Genomic DNA, 16,806 nt, shown 5'->3' with positions numbered 1-16,806 from the left:
TACTTGGCTGTTCACTGCAGGCTTCCTGATAGGCTACCTGAACTTCTGCTTCCGTGACCTCCGACTCTCAGTGCTGGTGCTGGAGTTGGATCATCTGCAGGCTGCTCATTCTGGTTTTTGAGTTGATTTGCAGGACGCCACGGCCCCAGAACGGTAGTCTGACAGGAAACAAACCCAAATATGGCCTGAGGAAGTGATGACGCCGCTGGAAGATCTCCATGTGACGTAGAGCTTGAAAACACGGATCGGAGCTGTGACGAGTCTGCGGGGTTTCCGGCCATGGCGACTGACTCTGCTCCCTTTCCCCGTTTACTGGCTGCAATCCCGGCTGGCGGCTGCTGACACTCACCGTGGTGGACCGAGGTCTGGACCGGACCGGATCCTTCGCGCTTCGAAAACCGCAGCACAGAGTTCGCTGGGAGCAGCGGCGCTTCCGTGTGCAGCTCACCGGTCTGACCAAATATGGGCTTCCTCCGTGCCATATATGGGAATGTACGTCACGCAGGAGTCTATATAAAGCCGGAATGTTCATTGAGGAAACCTGACAGAGTTCTAGTTCAAGTTCACAGCATCAACACGTGAAACACCAACCGGCAATAAACACTTGGGTTCACTCTGCCGATGATTCAGCAGCTTCACATGTAATAAGAATCACTCACTAGACCCGGAGCTGTTGACTCTCAGCGTTGGCTTCCTCCGAGCACCGCAGCCCCGAGCAGCAGCAGCAGCAACGCCAGGCCGGTCAGGGCGCCTCTCCGCCGGACTCAGAAGCGGACAGCGGGTCGGTTCCCCAGCGGGAGCAGCACGGTGCTCGGGACCTCGAGGAGCCGCTGCGCTCCACAGCTGCCGGTGCCTCCGACTCTGACTCTCCCTGCTCAGGGGAGATGGCAGCGACCAAAGCGGAGCTGCTCCTGTCCGCTCTTCAGATCGCGGACCCGCTGGCCGGGTTTCCGCCGCCGCTCTCCCCGCTGGACGGTTACCCGAAGCTGGAGGAGCTGCAGATGCTGCTGCAGAGCGCCGTGGCCGGAGGCTCGCTGATGACCGAGGGAGCCGCGGAGCCCGGAGAATATGGAGGTGAGAGGCCAGAGGGGGACCAAGTGTTTGTGTTTTTTGTTTTGTTTTGTTTTGTTTGTTTGTTTGTTTTTTTTGGGGGGGGGGGGGGGGGGCCGACCTCAGCTCAAAGCATAGAGCCACAGGTGTCTCTATCAGGGCCGTTGGTAAGAATTCTGGGCCCCTGAAAGATAGGAAGTGGGCCCCTGACTTTTCTAGCCTACTTTTTTACTTAGACTATACATATGTATTATCATTTTTTATTTAGCCTTGTTTTGATGCTAATGCAGCATTACTATGAGTATTAGTCAGGGTCTTATGCAGAATAATTCAGTCATACAAAGATCCTACTGGGGTTTTTTGTGGGCCCCACTGGGCGCTGGGGCCGGGCCCCTAGAATTATCTTCATCTTTCTCCCCTATACAATGGCTCTGGTCTCTATCTTCCTGTTTCCTGACTTGGTGTCCTACTTTTCTTTTTTTCAGACTCTCTGTTGGAGCTGTCAGACCTGCAGAGCTTCCCACCGCTCACCCCCCGTCTCACCCCTCTGGCCTACAGCGGCCGCTTCACCTTTGAGCCGTCAGCCTCCGGTGGGCCGAGCGGCCTGTGGGCAGAGCCTCTGCTCAGCCTGTTCACAGGGTTGGTCAGCATGGCAGCGTCTCCCCCTGCAGCCTGTAGCCTCTCCTCCTCCTCATCATCATCATCATCATCAGCGACATTATCATCATCGTCGTCGTCAATGCCACAGCCAAGCTTCAGCTCCGTCCAGATCAGCTGTGGCTCTGCTGACATCGCCTCAGTTTTCTCCGCCGCCCCAACCTACACCTCCGCCGCCTCTCCCGACCTCATCGCCCCTGCGGACTCCCAGGCCTTCCAGCCTCAGGGCCCCCCTCCTGCCTACTCCGCACCCACTTCCAAGCTCGGCCTCCATCTACCCCCCCTGGCAGTGCCCATGCTCCCAGACTACCTATTGCCACAGGAGCAGGACACCGAGCTGGGCCTGAATCAGGACCAGAAGCTCATGCTGTCACAGAGCCTGAATCTGCCGGTTCTGCAGCCGTCACTCACGCCGCTGTCTACCATCAAAGCCTTCTCCTCTCAGATGCAGACGCAGCCTCAGGGATCCGCCCCCCAGACCCAGGTCACCAAGTCCGGTCGGATCAGAAAGTCTCCAGCAGGCCGACAGTGCAAAACGCCGCCTCATGAACGTCCTTTTGCCTGCCCCGCCGACGGCTGCGAGCGGCGCTTCTCTCGCTCTGACGAGTTGACCCGTCACGTCCGCGTGCACACGGGCCAAAAACCGTTCCAGTGTCGTATCTGCATGCGCAGCTTCAGCCGCAGCGACCACCTGACCACGCACATCCGCACGCACACTGGGGAGAAGCCGTTCGCCTGCACTGAGTGTGGACGCAAGTTTGCTCGCAGCGACGAGCGCAAGAGACACAGCAAGATCCACCAGAGGCAGCAAGAGCGTAGGATGGACATGAGCTCTGCCTCCTCTGCCCCTACCCCAGTCCCCAAGCCCCCCACCTACTCCTCCCCTCCTCTTCCATCTCCCTGCTCTTCCTACCCCTCCCCTGCTCACAGCTCCTCACCTGCTGCCTCGCTCTTCCCCTCCTGCTCCTCCCCCTGCTCCTCCTTTTCCTCCCTCAGTGTGCCGGTAGCCTCTCCCTGCTTCACCTCCTCCTCCCCTTGCTTTACCGCCACCACCTCCTCCTGCTCCTCCTCCCTGTCACACATGTACACCTCCTCCCCATCCCCCCACCTCTACTCCTCCTGCTCCTCTCCAATGGGAAGCCCTCAGTCGGAGCTCCCTTCTCCCCACAGCTCCAACATCTGCTGACCAAGGTCCACCTATGCCACCGTGACCTTTGACCCCACACCGAACCCTGCCTTAATATGTTTGATTTGCTGTTTGTCCAGGAGTGACGAGGTCAAAGGTCAGCAGGACCACGGCAGCAGATCATTGGACGTCTTCAGGCTGCTGCTGAGCCTTTTCAGCCACCGTAGTTGGACCTTCAGCTGGAAACTGAAACAAACTCTGAACCAAAGCTCAGAGAAAAAAACGTTCTGTTCACTGATAGTGACAAACTCCATGTGTCTGTACATACTGTACATATGTAACATATGTGAAAATGTATATAGTATTTTATCTACTGAGTAGGTTCTAAGATGTTTGTATGTTTACATTCAAGTCAGTGTTTGATTTTATACTGAACATTTTCCGTCAGCAACAAGCTGAAGAATAAAAACATCACAATCAGCTCCTGTCTCATATCGTCAATGACAACGAATTTAGATTCTCACAAAGTCAGGAGATCAGAAACTAATTACAGGTGTCTTGCATCAGCACAGACGAAGAGCGGGAGTTAAAAAAATAACTTTACATTGCAGTAAAGATTTGAGTTCAAGGAAAAAAAAAATGTCAGAGTTACATTCTGTAGATTATAGAGCACACACACACACACACACACACACACAAACATGAAGAGAGGATTTACTGCTGACAGCGTGTGTGCATTTGTCACACAGCCAAAGGAACCAGCCTCTGTCACTGGCCCAACTCTGCAGGAAAAACAACACTGCTTCAGCCCAAATATGGTGTTTCCTGTCTCTCAAGCGGACGTCCTGACAGCCATATAAGGAGAGCTTCCTACTGGCCCGTCTTTTTGCTGGCAGGGCTCCCAGATGCTGTGTGTGTGTGTGCTGTGATGTAATAAGTGGACAGACAGGGACAGTAGGTTAGACTTCAATGTGTGTGATAAGTTTGTGTTCATTCATTATTACTAGATAGATAGATAGATAGATAGATAGATAGATAGATAGATAGATAGATACTTATTAATCATTTTTAATTAATTCTTTATTTTTCATTTATTTCTGCAGTAAAGTTAGATATATGGACACTCCAGTGATCGGGTGAGAAACTGCAGCTGCATGTTTCTGCCTCAGGTTGGGGAAACAATGATTTTACACCAGGTAGAGATGGTGGTTTCAAGCTTTGGGCAACCAAAGGTGTGCAATGTGTAGGGAACCTGTACAGAAATGGCAAACTTCTATTCCTTTTGAGCAAATATGTAATGTTCAATTTTTCAATTTCCAATACTTCATTGCCATGTCAACAACATTGTTGATGCACAATTAAAGCAGAAGTAAGTGATATATTTGTGTTAATATAAGTCTTAAATAGTTATATCTTCCGACAGCAATCACTTACATAGAGTGTTTGGACTGAAACACGGGTCTGTCAGTCCCTCTGCTCTGCTCTGAGCCGAAGAGAAAACATTTATCGTATCCTACAGTCTTTTATCCAATGAGGAGAGAGAACGGCATGCAGGGCTGTGTGTGCAGCCAAGGAACGCCGTGAATGTGGCGACGTAGGGACGAGGACTGTTATGGTGCGTTCAAGGAAACTCGTATTTTTCCGACCGTGAAGTGGTACCAGTTCGATCTGGTACGAGTTCACCGGTCGGAAGTTACGAGTGGCCGTTATAGTGACTTTCACCGGTAAAACAGGTCGGAAAAACACGAGTGGGTTGCCTGAAACGCTACAAAGTCGTAAGTTGTGACTTGAAGCTGTAATTTACGATTTCAAAAGCCTGCCTGGAACGCAGCATTAGCGAAAACGACCGGACCACTTACTTCTGCTTTAAGAAAAGCCCAAAAGAAGTTTCTCACACTGGCCTTGTGCGCTGCCAGGAAGTGCATAGCCAACACGTTTAAGTCCGACTCCCAAATCCCTATAGGAAAATGGGTTTCAGAAATTAATAGCTTTGTTCCACTTGAAAAATGTATACACTCAGAAATGACTAACACTTTTGCAGAGATGTGGCAGCCTTATTTGGCATATATGGACAACCAATAGCTTCTATAGTGGACGGGTTATAAAAAGGTTATTAAATCTACAACCCCTTTATCATCAGCTATAATGCTGCGTTCGATTACACTCAGAACTCGGAAACTCAGAAACTTGCTCATATTCACCAAGGTTACTTATTATGGTCTGAGTTATACACAGAATGACTGATTTGATGGTCAGAACCCTAATGGAAAAGAGGAAACAAATAATTATACGATCTTGATTTTGAAAAGGGGAGTTTATTTTATTCAACAAATAGTACATCATAGCGCATTATATGTCAAGTTATAGTAACACAAATATGTGCTTGCCTCGGCTTTTCAGTACGTTCTCAATTCAGTGTAGTGAATAGTGAGTTGAATAACACGTACAGATTAAATCATTTATTTTGATAGACGAGCCACTTTGCAAAACCTCGCTGATAAAACTAGAACACCGCGACGACTGGGATCATCCCTATGTTCCCCATGTCCTATGTTCCCCACCTTGAAAGGGGAACATAGAACCCTTTTTCTAAAAAAGGGTCCTATGTTCCCCCGCTTTTCCCCAAAAGGACCCGGGGAACATGCAATTTTTGTACCCATACCTGGAAGTGGAGTTGTGAGTGACTTGGCATATTTTTGCATATTTTTGAGTCAGAAGTTGAGTTGTGACTTTGAGTGAGAAGTATAATTGTCCTATTGGTTGGTTTTAGGCAATGAAGAAAGGAGTTGGTTAAGTTTAGTAAAAAGACCAGGTAGAGGCTAGACAGGCCAGATAGATAGAGAGAGTCCAGAAAAAAGGTCAGTTCCCCAGTATGTATTGCGACCGGGGAACATAGGTACGCTCCCCCGCGACTCCGGAGCATGTCTTCCTAGCTCAGCTGCATCACGTGATCCCCTTTCACTGGACTTCTGACACAAAGCTTAGTCACTGGCCATGTTTACATCCAATATGTAGTTAATCCTAAGCACATTTTTATCAATGCGACAGAAGGAAATGCACATTTGTACGCGTTTCCATCCACTTCAGAGATCGGCCCAGCAAATTTGAAAAAACTGCAGAGCTGAACTGGTCACTCCCCCACTGAACATCAGCTGATGAGACACATCACAGCAGCTCTGATTCTGAGGAAGACTGCAGTAGCTAGTCAAAACATGTCAAGGTAATTACATACATTTTTCATACATACATAATGATCCTAATTGAATTATTCCACCAGAGTGATTGACTGGGAAGAGCAAAGGCAAATTTTGGACAACCTGATTCACGCACTCTGCACTGTAACTGTTTTTTATTCAGCTTGTTCACACAAGTTATCAGCTCAGGAAACAGCAATCAAACAAACTACAGCAGCAGGAAGCTTCTCAACACAGCATGCTGCATTCAGAGGAGAGAGAGAGAGAGAGAGAGAGAGAGAGATAGAGAGAGAGAGAGAGAGAGAGAGAGAGAGAGAGAGAGAGAGAGAGAGAGAGAGAGAGAGAGAGATGATATGTGCCACTCTAGTCCAGCGTGTAGATGTTCTCCTGCACTGGTCTTCTCATCCGGATCTCATAGATGATGTGAGGAGGTTCCTCAAAGGAGAAGCTGGGGGATTAAGAATTTCAATGTCATTGTTTTATTGAAAGGTGCCACACTCCATACCTCAGGGAACATGGGGGCTGCTGATCAGCTGTTCCTGTCATCAGGGCCGTTGCTAGGAATTCTGGGCTCCCTTAAAGAATACTGAAGTCGGCCCCTATACCCCCTAACTTTTCCAGTTTTTTTTTTCTTAGACTATGTATGTATTATCATTTTTTATTTAGCCTACTTTGTTTTGATGCTAATGCAGCATTACTGTGAGTATTAGTCAGGGTCTTATGCAGAATAAATCAGTCATACAAAGATTAGACTACTGGGGTTTTTTGTGGGCCCCACTGGACGCTGGGCCCCTATAGAGTTATCTTACAACGGCCCTGCCTGTCATTGTGCTGTATTTGAGTCCAATGGGCTTTATGCACAGCTCCACTACTTCCTGAAATAAGCCAGCTCGTTTATTTCCTGTCTTACATTATTGGACAAACTGATTAATCCAGGTGTGTCTGACCATTGTTGTGAGGGCAGACACATCTGGATCAGTTGGTCCAATAATGTAAGACAGGAAATAAACGAGCTGGCTTATTTCAGGAAGTAGTGGAGCTGTGCATAAAGCCTATTTCTGTTTTCACATACACTATCAAAAAAGTTGAGGCAGTAGTTAATCTTGGACAGAAAGATTAAAATGAATCATCATAATCATCAGCCTTTATTTAACCAGGCAAGTTAAGAATACATTCTTATCAAAGGCAACCCTGGTAGGAGGCAAAGGACCTCCTAAGGGACAGGGGAGGGGAGAGACTAAAAAACACAATGACATCCAACCAGAGGACTTCAAATGACTTGTTTTGTAGAAACAATAAACCCAAACTGTGTATCAGTATGTGTTGAACTCACCAGCCACTCTTCAAGGCTTTTCTGTATACCCCACCTGGAGAGGAAAATCAGGTGAAAAGAGAAAATTCAATCATGACAACACTTTATTAGTGTGGTTATTACAGTTCAAATGAAAAACACAGGTCAATTTGTATTCAGTTATAACAACTAAAGCAACAACAACTAAGAAAAGACATAAAGATAAGATGAACTGTCAGTCCTGAGGCAAATGTATTTGTTACTGCAGTAAGGAATTAGAACAAGTAATAATAGAAGTATAAATTATTAATGGGTCAAATCCAATATCAGTGTTATTTCCCATATTTACGTCACTTATATTGGGCTATCGTGATTCCATTCTACTGTTTGTGTCTAGTCTTTCACACCGCAAAAAAAGAGTGAGGTGATAGCACAGCAGTAGTTTAGCAGTTAACTAGCATTGTTGGCAGTTAGCATTCTCAGCACTTGAAAACTGTAACTGCTGCAGTGGTTCCTACAGGGTTTATCCCATTCAGTTTTTTGTTTGTTTGTTTGTTCTGTTTTTGTTTTAACTTATTTTAAAGGGACAAACGAGGAGTTTTGGAAAAGTGAAGCGTTTTCACACTACATTTATGAGCCTCCACGCGCACCGTGAAATTCTTTGACCAGCGCAAGACAGACTCATGTTTTCATTCATCAAGAATTAAAGTCAGAGGTTTGAAGACAATCACATACCGTCGTAGTTCCGACCATAAACAGCGATTCGGCGGCGTTATTCTCATGACTCATCGCAAATTTCAATAAAATTCATTCAAATTCATTTCTTTGGAACACATTTGATTTTGATGTGTGTGTGTGTGTGTGTGTGTGTGTGTGTGTGATAAGACTTACATTTGAAGGCCAGAAAGAGTAAAACTGCCGCCAAAATCAACAACACACTGAGTGAGAGGGAAAGGATGGGAATGTTGATCTGAAGGGAGATAGAGGGTAGAGAGTCCTCCCCCTGACACAGAGAGAGGTTTGAATTTTTCAGTTATTCTCAAATGGGAAGCCCACCTGTGACCAAAATTTAAACCATCTCCAAAAGAGTTACTATTTTTGCTGTGTAGATCAGACTTTGTTTGTGGGCTCATGTATGCTTTTCTTAATTTGTGTATTTTACAGTATGTTTTTAATCAGTGTCATCATGGTTACTCACTGTGATGGTGTTGGAGCGTGGAAGGGTGGAGTTCTTCCTGAAGAGGTCGAGCTGAGATGACAGCAGCGTTTTCCAGTTCACTGCACAGAGTAAAAAAAACACTGTAATCTAAAACTGACCTCCACCTGCAGACTAGTTCCAGGTGACATGTTGTTTATCCAGTCACAGAAAATAACTGTAGTCCCACTTCCTCTAAGGAAGTTCCTGGTAAAATTTGAGATTGGCCTGTAATTATTGATACCTGTAGGGTCACTCCCTTTATGGAGAGGGGTTACCCTGGCACATTTCAAAGATGAGGGAACTTTGCAAATTGCAAGAGATAAATTAAATAAATCAGACAGAGGAAATGATAAAACATGAGAGGCCAATTAAAAAAAAACTCAATCTCCAGACCATCTGGACCAGCACTGCATCCAGAAGATTATCAATAACACATTGAATATCAATTGGTGTGATTGTTGAATAAGGAGTAAAAAAGAGAGCTACCAATAGTAGAAAAATGCTGACTAAATGCCTCTGCAATTGATAGTGGTACACTGACATTTCGTTGTTTATTCTGAAACAAGGTTTTCTGTGGATTTATACTATTGATTCTCTTCCAAAATTGTTCTGAGTTCTTAAAATCAGTGGATAAACAGTCTTTATAGTAATTTGCTTTAACCATTAACCAGAACCATTAACCTAACAGTGTTGATGCGTTGACCTCTCACCTGTTGAGGTCAACGACTCCATGACTCGATCCATTATCATGGTGGGAGGAGGAGAAGGAGGAGGAGGAGAGCTGGTGACTGGAGCTGAAAATGAAAACCCAGATTAACTCTGATTTAAACTACGGAGACACAAAACTAAAAGAGAGGATTAGAGAATAATACGAGTTTAGAGGTAGATGGCCCCCAGGGAACAAGAGTCCCATCCTGGAGCCTTATGGCACATTTCCACTAGCGACTGGGCTCGACTCGCCACAGCTCTACCGGTTTGCATTTGACACCATCGATCACAGCATTTTGCTGCAGAGGCTAGATCATGAAATTGGGATTAAAGGATCTGCCCTAAAATGATTTGAGTCATACTTATCTGACAGGTTTCAATTTGTTAATGTTAATATTGACCATTCGGAGTACAGTAGAGTTACATAGGTGTACCACAGGGTTCTGTTTTAGGGCCAGTGCTCTTCATTCCTTACATGCTTCCATTACGCGATATAATCCGGAAACACTCAATCAATTTTCATTGTTACGCGGATGATACACAACTCTACTTATTGATAGAGCCACATGATAGGAGCCGCCTCATCAATCTGCAAGACTGCCTGAAAGACATCAAATCCTGGGTGTCTTCAACTTCCTACTATTGATACATGAAGAGAAGAGGAATCCCACACACGGTGCAACTTGACCTTCTTCAGGCGAACACTGAATAGTGGCAAGAAGCCATTTTTAAATAGAGAGTGACTGCATCCAATCAAAATCATTATACAGAATAACACATATCCCAGAGCAGAACAGAGCAACCGGATGTTTGAACCCTCATGGAGGAACCTGTTTGTGTCTGATGTCACTGCTGTTTCAGACAAAAGTGAAGAACTGTGCAGATGGTTGGTCTCACCTTTGACCACTCTCAGGTTCATGATGACCTTCTTGTCGTTGAAGATCCCATCGATGTCCACCCTGCAGCAGTATGGTCCACTGTCCGTCCGCCTCACATTCAGGATGTCAAGGTCCATCTGTCCATCCAGGACGTCACCTGTTAGCCGGTACCGGTCAGCCACCTGCAGGGCCAGGGTAGTCATGAGATTCATTCACATTCATCCATCCATCCACCACATCCACCCATCAATCATTCATCCATACTACTCACAAAAAGTTAGAGACCTTTGGGATGAAATTTCAGAATGCACCAAAAATGCACTATATCCTTTTGCAGGTGAACTTACTTTGACCTTCTCTGAACTTTTGAATGCACATGTTCAATGTTTCAGTACTTAACATAACATGACACATAGATATTTTCTGAAAACCTGGTGTTGCTGCTCCAGTAGCCTCGGCTTGTTGTGTGAAGCCACAAATTTCAATTAATTTCTTTGGAACACATTTGATTTTGATCTGTGTGTGTGTGTGTGTGTGTGTGTGTGTGTGTGTGTGTGTGTGTGTATGATAAGACTTAGATTTGAAGGCCAGAAAGAGCAAAACTGCCGCCAAAATCAACAACACACTGAGTGAGAGGGACACCTCCTCACATTCAGGATGTCAAGGTCCATCTGTCCATCCACAGGGACAGGTGAACTTAATTTGACCTTCTCTGAACTTTTGAATGCACATGTCCAACTGTTCAATGTTTCAGTACTTAACATAACATGCTGTTCTCTAACGAGGTGATCAACTACAGAAATCAGGTGTCTGATCCATGAATCCATGTTCTGCTTCAATGACAGTTTGTATAGAAACAGTACTCTTCATCAGGCTGTTCACACTCTGACATCATGAGACCAAGACCACACCCAACAATCCATCAACAGCACCTGACATGTGGAGGCTTTAGATGGGATGTTGTCAGAGGGAAGTGTCCACTGAGTTAAGAGTGTCGCAGAGTGTCATCATCAGGTTGAACAGAGACACAGAGAGACTGGAAGAGTCACAGAAAGGCAAAGAAGTGGACGTCCTTTTAGTCCCGCCATTTTATGAAAAAAGGTTGAACAAATTGCAACAGACGCAAACTCAATTGATTTTGTATCCTCAACATAACCTGAGTGAGGGAAAAAAGCCCCGAAGAATCCCATTAGGGGAAAGTTTTGGAAAAGACCCAAATATAGCCCATTCATACGCCTATTAATTATTTTTCTCATGTGAATAGGGTAAAATTTTTAACCTTTAAATATCTCCATGAAAATTACTGAGTTGATTACTTACATTAAGACAAACAAATGTATTACAAGTTTTTTGAAATTCTTTGTTAACATGAGCAAATTTGCATACATTTGCATAAATTCCGCCGTTTTGACAGCACATGTACGTAAAGGTGCTGTGGTGGTGGTACCAGCATGAAAATTGGAATGAGTTGACTCCAGAGGTTCCTAAAGGGACCTGTGTATTGTCTTGAAATTTCGGACCATGTCACGGAGTTTACTTTCACTTTCGTCAGCTTACCAATGAGCTAGGGCGCTTAGGCTACCATGTAAAACGAATGCTTCCCGCAGCGACGGATTCTTGAAAAATTGCAGTCATCTTGAAATTTAAAGTGGTTTCTTGTCGGTTGACCGATGGAGTCAACTCATTCCAATTTTCATGTTGGTACCACCACTGCACCTTTATATATAAATGTGCCGTCAAAACGGTGGGGTTTATGCAAATTTATGCAAATTTGCTCATGTTAACAAAGAATTTCAAAAAACTTTTAATACATTTTTTGTTTGTCTTAATGTAAGTAATCAACTCAGTAATTTTCATGGAGATATCTAAAGGTTAAAAATGTTACCCTATTCACATGAGAAAAATAATTAATAGGTGTATAAATGGGCTATATTTGGGTCTTTTTCGAAACTTTCCCCTAATGGGATTCTTCGGGGCTTTTTTCCCCCTCACTCAGGACATGTTGAGGAATGAGGATACAAAATCAGTTGAGTTTGCTTCTGTTGCAATTTGTTCAATGTTGACCCCTTTTTTGGCTTAAAATTACTGGACTATTTGGTCACATGACAACTTATTGACACATAGATATTTTTTGAAATTACCATTCCATACTTCTACTTAAATGCCCTACTTACATGATATCATTGTAGCATTGACTTTTTACATTTCCCATAAATTTCACCCGAAAGTCCAATATCCCTAACTTTTTGTGAGTAAAGCATATGTGTACATATACACACACATACATATTTACATATACGTATACACACACACACACACACACACACACACACACATACATACATACATATGAGCGTAGTCTCGCTCGCCAGACCCTCCTCCAGAGAAGAAGGATATGTATGATATGTATATGTATAATATGAGCGTGACAGTGAATCATCCGCAGTGTGATCATGTGACCTGACCTTGGAGATAACACCATGTTTGTCCGTCTGCACCAGGATGTTGCTGCACCAGAAGGTCCCACAGCTCCGGCCCCAGCAGACCCGACTCAGGCCAAACCGCTTCACTGAGTACTGACAGGACAGAGAGGCCACACCCCCCTCTGGCACTTTGAAACAGGAAGTGGACAAGAACTGTCCCACTGCTACACAAACACACATACAGATCATCTACACACATTTCTATGTTTTCCATATTCTCTGTTATAAATAGTTTGCTTGTCTGTACACAACATCTATTGCACGTCTGCCCGTCCTGGGTGAGGGATCCCTCCTCTGTTGCTCACCCTGAGGTTTCTCCTGTTTCTCCCTGTTAAAAGGGTTTTCTATGGAGTTTTTCCTCAGTGGATGTGAGAGTCTAAGATCAGAGGATGTTGTTATGATACCATGTAAAGCCCTTTGAGACAAACTGTTTGTAAAAATGGGCTGTACAGATAGAATTGCCTATAGCCTTGCCATAATGGGGTGATGTGTTTGTGGTTGAGTCGATAACCCTTAACCTACACAGGAGCTACCCGACTGCATCCAGAATCGGCTCAAAAAGTTTGAATTGCTGTGACTGAAGTTGTGTGGGGTCTCTTGGCCTCACACACTTGCCAATTTGAGTCTGTACACCCCATCAAACACCAACAGATTGCTGTAGTGCTCAGTGGTGCAGACTCGACCCGACTGAGAATCATGGGTAAAATTGGATGAAAAAAAAATGTGTAGTGTGTCCCCAGCTAAAAGGACAATTCCGGGCAAATTCAATTCAGGGCTGTATTTTCCTAACATTTTAGGTCTAAAGGAAGGAATCTGAAGATGGAAGTAGGATGGAAGTTCTGCTGTTTAGGCTGTTTACATCCCTCAAAGCCGCAATTTTTTTTCCACAGACAGCGTCAGATGGCTACTCAAACATGCACCGAGAAGTTTGTTTACTTCAAGCAAGCTGACATTTTTGTAAAACTAGATCTAATTCAAAGTCTCCCGGAGTCTCGCGCGAGACTCAAGTTGACGCGCTCGGTGTGTTCACATGCAGTCAGAAGCTCCAGTCATAAATACAGGAATATCTTGACTTGCTTGAAGTAAACATCTTTTTCCACAGACAGATCAGCATCAGGTACTCAAACATGCACCGAGAAGTTTGTTTACTTCAAGCAAGTCAAGAGGTGATATTCCTGTGTTTATGACACAAACGGGAGCTTCCGGTTGCACGTGAACACACCGAGCGCGTCAACTTGGGTCTCGCGCGAGACTTTGAATTCGATCTATTTTTACAAACATGTCGGCTTGCTTGAAGTAAATAAACTTCTCGGTGCATGTTTGAGTAGCTGACGCTGTCTGTGGAAAAACATTGCGGCTTTGAGGGATGTAAAGAGCCTAAGCAGCGGAACTTGCATCTGCTCCCATTCAACGCTGCCGTGGCGATGCAGGGACAGACACAACTACCACAAAACAGAAGCAATCAAACTGAAAATCTTCAGATTCCTTCTTTTAGACCTAAAATGTTAGGAAAATACAGCCCGAGTTGAATTTGCCCGGAATTGTCCCTTAAGTCAACTCAAAGATGAGGGACATACTCATAGTTTGTTATACTGCCTTTCTGGAGCCAAGTGAGTCTTCAACGATGAGGCAGTCTCCATAGACTCCCATGTTAAACTGTCAAACTTTACAGCAGAAATAAACATGTTGTATGGTACAAAAACAGGTTTGGTCTCTACAGCTAATGGAGGAGTGAAGGGGTAGGGGGTCCTTTCCTTTCATTGAAGTACCCTACTCAAAACAATGAAGAAGTGATCTACAACAACTACGAAGACTCAAAACAAACTGTTTCTGTTTCTGTGATTAACGCTTGGAGGAGGAGGAGGATAATGGTGAAGACAAAGATGATCTGCGGGCACACACATACACACATAGGGTGAATTCGCCTAATGTGGGACATTTTTTGCAATTTAGACTTCTGGTGTATATTGTGATATGAAGCAAACACTTTCAATCTACATCCTGTACCATTCTGAAATCCTTAGGTTGTGATCTAATGGTATCCAAAGAGAAAATTCTGATATCACACTCCTAAAAGAAATACCATACATATTTCAACTCTTATTGCAAAGTTTTTTGCGGCAATTTCCGTTCCCTAATGTGGGACAGTCATGCTCCTAATGTGGGACACTAAAAAGTCTGTTTAAAAGTCATCTTAATATACATGATAAATGCTAGATTGCAAACCAGTGTTCAATAATATCACTTATTGTCCTAGTTCTGCTTCATCTTCTATAGTATTAATGGTTTTCTACCAATTGTGTGGTGGATGTGACCTTTTACCGTGCGCTAGAGAGTGGACTTAGGGTCATTCCCAGCCGTGGTCAACAACTTCAATTGTGGGACACCACCATCCTCAGTGATCTCCCTATATTCACTAATGTCTTCCCTCATCCTGTCTTTTTTCCACTGGTTGAGTTCTCTTGCTTGATTATTTTCCTTTCTTTTCCCATGTTTTCTTTCCCTGATTTTGTCTCATTGCCTTACTCTTTTTTGCCACTGTGATCTGAAATACATTCCATTTAATTAATCAGTAATGTGCTATCCTTTGATTACTTCTAAACACAACATTTTTCATGAACATTATCAAAAAAGACAAGATTTAGAAACAAGAAAGAAAAAAATTCAGAGCCATTTACTCCTTTAACAGTATTATGACCACTTCCAGTTAATATATATAATTTTCTTTTGTTGTAAAATATTCAAAACAATGCATTATAACAATAAAGCCATGTAAACAACCATTGTTATTGTTCAACCTATTAGTTTTACCTGGAAAAGCACTGTCCCACATTAGGAAAAACCACCTGTCCCGCTTTAGGAAAGCATGTTTCCTAAAGTGGGACAGTAGAAATGTTGATCAAAATCCTAAATATTGAGAATGGTTACACCATATTAAGATATATTTTAATGCATCAACATATTATAAACACATTTTGACAAAAAATTGCAATAATTTTGTTTTTTTTAATAAATTATGGCCTTAACATTATTTATGTCCAAACCCTAAGTACCTAGCATTTTGGTGGTCTTCACACAGGGTGCCTCCGGTTTGAAGGCTGTCCCTCCTAAACCTATGATTGGACATTTGAGATGTCATGTGATTTTGATAATGCAATATCACAGCTTGTGTGAGACCACATTTACATTAACTTTCTTTTGCTATAGGAAGACCTACACCCATTTAAGCTTAAGTGTCCCACATTAGGCAGTGTCCCACATTAGGCGAATCCACCCTACACACAGCTCAAGTTCACCTCAGTGGTGATATCATCTTACCTGACAAGACAAAGAAAAAGATGAAGGTCTGAGGCATTTGACGGCAGTTAGTGGAGACAGCAGCCATCCTGTGAGTAACTGTGTGTGTGTTCATTTCCCAGTTAGACAACACCATAGTGTGACACTGATGGAGCTGTGTGGGGGGGTGCTGAGGGAGGGGCAAGAGACACACTGTGTTTCTGTGTCTGTGGATGGTTTAGTGTGTCTGTGTCTATGTGTGTGTGTGCATGTGGATGATGATGATGATGAAGTCGTCCGTGCTCACAGTGAGATGTAAAACCATTAATCTTAAGTATCAGTGAACTTTAACAGGAAGTTGTTTACACTATGGAGAGAAACACTGAGGACAAAAGGACATTTTCTCTGTGTAACACACACACACACACACACACACACACACACACACACACACACACACACACACACACACACACACACACACACACACACACACACACACACACACAGATGCACAGTCTCTGGCTGTGGAGATGTCACTGTCACACAAAGGACTCATTATATTCACATCAAATTATTCTGTTTCCTTCAATTCTATGAAGGAAACATAATCTTTATGAAAGTCTATTCAGCTATATTATCAGTTTATTGCTCTGTATGATTAGTTTATTTATCTGTAAAATCAGGTCATTGATCTTTATGGTCAAGTTATCAGCGATGACAAAAGTAGCTACCCAGATTCTTTACTTGAGTAGAAGTAAAAGTACCTGTGTAAAAAACAACTTTGGTGATCCAATTATCTACTCATGTAAAAGTAAAAAGTGCAGGCTATGAAATGTACTCAAAAGTATTATTATAAGTAAAAAGTATTTCTATTGCATGATTCACTGCAAAGCAAATAACCACACGATAATTCATCTGGAATCCATTTCATCAGTGTTTTTG

General features: G+C 43.7%; 2 protein-coding genes across 3 annotated transcripts; one reads left to right on the top strand and one right to left on the bottom strand.

Annotated features, from left to right (window-relative positions):
- Positions 1–547: 547 nt before the first annotated feature.
- On the top strand, positions 548–3,313 carry LOC146974706 (early growth response protein 1-like). Its single transcript, XM_085798295.1, has 2 exons — positions 548–1,074; positions 1,536–3,313. The coding sequence occupies exons 1-2, from the start codon at positions 885–887 to the stop codon at positions 2,891–2,893; spliced, it is 1,548 nt and encodes a 515-aa protein (XP_085654421.1). The 5' UTR covers positions 548–884; the 3' UTR covers positions 2,894–3,313.
- A 3,037-nt stretch (positions 3,314–6,350) lies between these two features.
- Positions 6,351–16,082, bottom strand: timd4 (T cell immunoglobulin and mucin domain containing 4). 2 transcript variants are annotated; one of them, XM_085798294.1, is made up of 8 exons: positions 15,904–16,082; positions 12,568–12,746; positions 10,122–10,284; positions 9,227–9,310; positions 8,517–8,596; positions 8,210–8,321; positions 7,361–7,394; positions 6,351–6,475 (listed from the first exon to the last, which is right to left on the bottom strand). In XM_085798294.1, the coding sequence occupies exons 1-8, from the start codon at positions 16,016–16,018 to the stop codon at positions 6,391–6,393; spliced, it is 852 nt and encodes a 283-aa protein (XP_085654420.1). In that variant the 5' UTR covers positions 16,019–16,082; the 3' UTR covers positions 6,351–6,390. The 2 variants fall into 2 exon arrangements, with proteins under 2 accessions (XP_085654420.1, XP_085654419.1); XM_085798293.1 differs by having other exon boundaries at positions 12,568–12,749; positions 15,904–16,076.
- Positions 16,083–16,806: the final 724 nt, after the last annotated feature.

The sequence above is a fragment of the Trachurus japonicus genome, chromosome 14 (assembly GCF_045865225.1).
Source record: "Trachurus japonicus isolate A0001 chromosome 14, Traja_1.0".
Lineage (NCBI taxonomy): Eukaryota > Metazoa > Chordata > Actinopteri > Carangiformes > Carangidae > Trachurus > Trachurus japonicus.
The sequence above is the reverse complement of the archived record's forward strand: the minus strand, read 5'-3'. Positions and strand labels throughout refer to the sequence as shown.